Source organism: Trichechus manatus, unplaced genomic scaffold (assembly GCF_000243295.1).
Source record: "Trichechus manatus latirostris isolate Lorelei unplaced genomic scaffold, TriManLat1.0 scaffold00130, whole genome shotgun sequence".
Classification (NCBI taxonomy): domain Eukaryota; kingdom Metazoa; phylum Chordata; class Mammalia; order Sirenia; family Trichechidae; genus Trichechus; species Trichechus manatus.
Window position 1 is genome coordinate 6,497,899 of NW_004444066.1, and position 5,050 is coordinate 6,502,948.

General features: G+C 56.0%; 1 protein-coding gene across 1 annotated transcript; it reads right to left on the reverse strand.

The window, feature by feature from the left end:
* Positions 1-2,865: 2,865 nt before the first annotated feature.
* Positions 2,866-4,317, reverse strand: POU4F3 (POU class 4 homeobox 3). Its single transcript, XM_004384943.1, has 2 exons — positions 4,119-4,317; positions 2,866-3,804 (listed from the first exon to the last, which is right to left on the reverse strand). The coding sequence occupies exons 1-2, from the start codon at positions 4,236-4,238 to the stop codon at positions 2,908-2,910; spliced, it is 1,017 nt and encodes a 338-aa protein (XP_004385000.1). The 5' UTR covers positions 4,239-4,317; the 3' UTR covers positions 2,866-2,907.
* Positions 4,318-5,050: the final 733 nt, after the last annotated feature.

Genomic DNA, 5,050 nt, shown 5'->3' on the forward strand with positions numbered 1-5,050 from the left:
AGGCGCCGGCCCGGCGCACTCAGAGGTTGGAGAGGGTGGAGCGCGCTGGGGACAGGGCAGCAACTCCCGCCCGCGGGTAGAAACTGATTAAAATACCGGTGCGCGCGGGCGGTCCTAGGCGCCTGAAGGCGATGAGTCGCATGGGCCTGGGGCCGACTTGGCTCAGATCTTGCACTCTTGTGGTAACTCTCGCCCTCTCCAAAAGAAGTCCCCCAAACTTTTAACGTCGCTAATTAAAAAGCAAAAACAAAAACAAAAAACTAACTTCTAAATAAGAGCAGGGATCTTCTCGTAAAGGGAATGGAAGTGGATATCGGGTTCTTTCCTTAGCGGAAGAAGTTGAAGATTCTTACCTGCAGGAAAATCGCAGCCTGCAAAGACGTGTCAGCCTGAAGCGCTGCGCTTCGCTTCAGCGCGGGACGCTCACGGCCTCCTCCTGTCTAGCCCGGCTGAGCTCTGGCCCCGTGTTTTATACCACTATAGGCAATTAATATTGCATCAGCCGTATTTTAAATTTTCAAAACCCACAATATAATGTAATGGCATAAGGACATTTATTATTAAAGGACACCCGATGGAGAGGGGGGTGGAGGAATCGCTGGGGCTTTTGCGCAAGGCGGGGGCGAGGGGCTGAGGCCCGGAGGCTGGAGGCGAGCCCCGGGTTTGTTTTTGCGGTAGGCGGGCTCACGGCGCAGAGGGGAGATCAGTCCTGCTCGGATTTTCGGGCCCGAGGTCTAATGACCCGGAGCTCTTTGAAGCCGCAGCGCGGAAATGTGCAGACTACTCCTGGACGTGGAGCATTAATTTTTAAATCGTGTTAGGTGTTGCTGCGGCTCACAAATAAAAATGTTTCCTCAACCCTTTTAGAGGCAGTGGATGAGAGAGAAGAGAACTAGCGTTTGCTGAGCACCTACTATGCGCAGGTCGCTACGCCAGGAACTTTGAGGCAGTTAAATCATTTAGCCCCACCCCCCACCCCCACTGAGAAGCCGAGATAAAGTGAAGAAACTCTTGAGTGGCCACTCCGAATGAACTTCTAAAGAGACCCCGAAGGGGCCCACAGCGAACTGTCCCAGCCAACACTTTTCTCTGTCTTTATACTCTTGTACTTTTACCACCTCCCAGTCTTTTGAAATCTTTTAAAATAACAATTTGTTTTCTCTTAAGCGCCAAGCACGGTGCCAGGCGTCTTAAATAAATCATCTTACTTAGTTCTCACAATACCCCTGTCAGGTAGGTATTAGAATCTTCATTCTAATGGCAAGCAATCAAGACTCCGAGAAGTTTAAAAAAACTTGCCTCAGAGTCTTTCGGCAAGTGAGTGGAGCACTGGGGACTCGAACACTCATCTATGAGGCTTCAAAGTTTGAGATCTGAGCCAAGTTGAGGGAACAAAGAGGATGGTAGATTCGCCGCGGGGAAGCGTGGAGGAAGTACCTTGAAACCCTGAGGTCCAGAGATGAGCAGTCGGATCACCCTGGGGGAGATCTGGGTGAGAAGGTGAGGTGACCAGGGCAAGAGGAGATGGCTCGAGGCTGGTCGGCCGGAAGAGATCGCCTGGCCCTTCTGGGTTCTCACTTTTAAATCTTTTCAAAGACTAGTACCCCTTAACCTCCGAGAAAGAAAATCACTACAATTCGGGTTGAAAAATAAAGCATTTATTTTAGAAGTAATTCAAGGGTAAAGAAGAGAGAGAAAACTTAATATTTTATTTGTATCTATTCTGAGAGCGAAACCAAGGGTCACACAGCAACACGCAAACTACATGAAGCAACGAAAGAATAAAATGTGACGGGGCCAGAGGGACTGGGACGGGAAGGGTCCAGGCCAGAGGTCTCCTCCTCATCCCGCCCAAAACTATAAGTCAGCCTCCACCGAGAGACACCGTATAAGGTGAATGGAAAGAAGCAGAGTTAAATAAATAATAGCAATTAATGATGATAACAAGAATAGTAATAAAAGCGCGACGAGGTTAGAGGTGTTAGAAGAACTTGCATATGATTCGGAGAAGTTACAGTCACTTTCGAGCAACCGCCTACACTGCGCTGGGAGTCCGGCTGGAGCATCTAGCTGGGGTCGGAGAGTCTTCAGCTGGTCCAGAACACCTCCAGCACCCGTTCTCCATCAGGCGGTAATTACCCTTCAAACGCCAGCAGACCGTGGAGGATGGTCAGAGCAGGTACCCACTGCTGCTTGCAAACCGCCAGTGATCGATCTCACCATTTCCAGCCGCCTGGCCCGGCCCACCTTTTCTGGAACCCGACTTACCACGGAGAACCTCTCGGAGCCCGCACTCCCTGTACACTTTCCCTGAACCTAATCCATGCTACCGCATGAGAATTTACGGCAAACCAAAGGATGCAATGAACAGAATTTAGGCGGAGAAGGGGGAGCATAAGGCGATCCTTTGGAAACACACATATATTTCATATACTCTAAATAGACTCCAGTACGTGTTTGTGCCCCAGTTAGATATCCTAGACTTTGTATTATTATTTATCACTTCCTTCCCATCCCTTCATCCTTTGCTTAAACGCGCTCAGCAAAGTAGCGCCTTCATCCCCGCACCGGGGAGTGAAGCCAATTCACTACCCCAGCACTTGGGCTCCTGCCCTGAGGCCGCTAGATACTGCGCGCTAGGGCGAATTTCAGCACCATGAACAGCGCAGGTCCCTTCCAGCCGACCTTCATGAATTTTTTCCAAGTGCCAAAACTTTTTGGGTGGGAATAGAAAGGAAGAGAGAAAGAGAAAGAGAAGGCCGGGAGGCAGTCAGGTGGGATAAAGGGGAAAGTCCGTGGCTTTGGGGGAGAGAGCGAGACCTGCCAGGGAAACGCCCCATACCGCTCCTCTCCTGGAGGTGGGGTGCCCTCGGTTTTCCCAGCCCGGAACACTGCTCCCCGCTGCAGTCAGTGGACAGCTGAGTACTTCATTCGTTTCTGTTTCTGTCTCTGGTTGCAGAACCAGACCCTCACCACGTTCTTTTTAAGGTCCAGTTTCTCAGCGATGGCGGCAATCTTCTCGGATGAAGGCCGCGGCTGGATGGCGAAGTAGGCCTCGAGTGAGCGCTTCTCAGGCGCTGCGATAGACGTGCGTTTGCGCTTCCGCTCACTACCGTTGAAGAGCTCCGGCTTGCTGTTCTTCTCGCGGTAGGCTGCCTCAGCCTCCTCCAGCCAGGCCTGGAGCACCGGCTTGAGCGCAATCATGTTGTTGTGCGAGAGAGTGAGAGACTCGAACCTGCAGATGGTGCTCTGGCTGAGTGAGCCCACGCCGGGGATCTTGAGATTGGCCAGAGCCGCACCCACGTCCGCTTGGGTCACCCCCAGCTTGATGCGTCGCTGCTTGAAGCGCTCAGCGAAGGCCTCAAGCTCTCGCGGGTCCGACTCCACGTCACTGAGGCATGCCGGCATGGCGCTGTGAGGCGCCACGGCGTGCGGGTGACTCATGCCCATGGCCTGATGCAGGTGGCCCATGGCACCCAGGTGGTGCGGGTGGATCTGCGCGGGCATTACCGAGTGCTCGGGGGCGCCCAGACCGCTCACGCTTAGCGTGGGCGAGATGTGCTCCAGCAGGTCGCCTTCCAGCCCCTGGTGCACGGCGTGGTGCGGGTGAGAGGTGAGCGCGGCCGGGTGGGAGATGGGCACCGTGGAGGAAGTGGACGTGCAGGGCACGCTACTCATGGTATGGTAGGTGGCGTCGGGCTTGAATGGATGGTTCTTGCCGTGGGAGACGATATCCACCGCCGCCAGAGCTTCGGCGCGTGCCAGCAGGCTCTCATCAAAGCTTCCAAATATATTACCCTGCAGCTGCAAGCAAGAAGGCGCACAGCACGGTCAGTGGGGAATACTGTCAACTCAGGATTAAAACACATTTTCAAGCAACTGAGATGCCCTTCCTCAAAGCCCAGGTCATAAAAATTAATACGGAGGCAGCGGCTCTGCTGGAACAGACGTGTGGATCAGAGACATGAATGAGAGAGAGCGCGCGCAGGGAGAGAGCGCGGGGGACACAAGGAGAGGGGTTCAGACAGCGGCGATTGTTCTGGGCGACATGAAAAAAACATGAAGCTAGTGCCAGTCAAAAATGTGCCTTCGAGCGGTAATTACGCTCCACTACGTACCTGCGGGGCTGGGAGACAGACTCGGCGCATGGCCTCGGAGCCGGAGTGCAGGCTGGAGAATTTGGGCTCTTGCAGCACCGGGTGCATGCCGAAAGGCTGCTTGGCGTTCATTGCCATCATCTTCGCGCGTCTGGCAGGGAGGCAGCGGGGGACATGGATCAGGCTCGTCTTGCTGGCTCGCCGCGCTCCAAGTGAGCGCCGCTCACCTCCCGCGCTCCCCTCGCGCTCTAGCTCGCTGCCTCCCCTCTCCCCCACCTGCTTCTTCACTCATCTTACAAGCAGCTTGCCAGGAAAGGCCCGGGCGCGCGCAGGCGTGCTCACGCGCCCGGAACTCGCAGGGGCGGCCCGGGAGGGTAGGCGAGGCAGCAGCTCGCAGCACGCCTCTCCGCGCCAGCCGCAGCCGCCCACGCCTCCGCATTTATACCCCGGCGGGGCCTGGTCTCTCCCCGCCCGCCCCGCCCCGCCTGGCTCCAACCCACCAGACCTTTCGGATTCTTTCTTCTTCTTCGTGGACTCCCCCCCACCCCACCCCCAGCCCTCTAAAGTCCCAAACCACTCCGTCCTGTCCCACCTGTCACTGCCCGATCGAAAGGCAGCTCCCGGCAGAGCGGGGGCAGGAAGCCGACCCTACTCGAACCCCCTCTACACACACACACACACACACACACAGACACACACACACACAGACACACAGACACACACTCCCTGTCGGCCTGGCTGCCGCCAAACTGCCCATTTCCAGGGCGCTCCTGGCCTCCCGCCCGAGCCGTCCACTAGAGCCCGGCCCCGCAGGGCAGCGAGGAGGCGCCTCCCAGCGCCCAGATCGACCCCGGGGAGGGCGAGGGGCTGCCAGAATGAGCCCCAGGTGACCACCCCCACCCTCCAGCCTCCTGCCGAGGTGGAGGTGGGGTCAGTAGCTGCCTGCCTAGTCC

Bases quoted from the DNA above. Each gene is read 5' to 3' on its own strand.
- POU4F3 (XM_004384943.1), bottom strand. From the start codon at position 4,238: ATGATGGCAATGAACGCCAAGCAGCCTTTCGGCATGCACCCGGTGCTG. The intron at 3,805-4,118 runs GTACGTAGTGGA...TCTTGCTTGCAG, and splicing joins TCTGTCTCCCAGCCCCGCAG to CTGCAGGGTAATATATTTGG.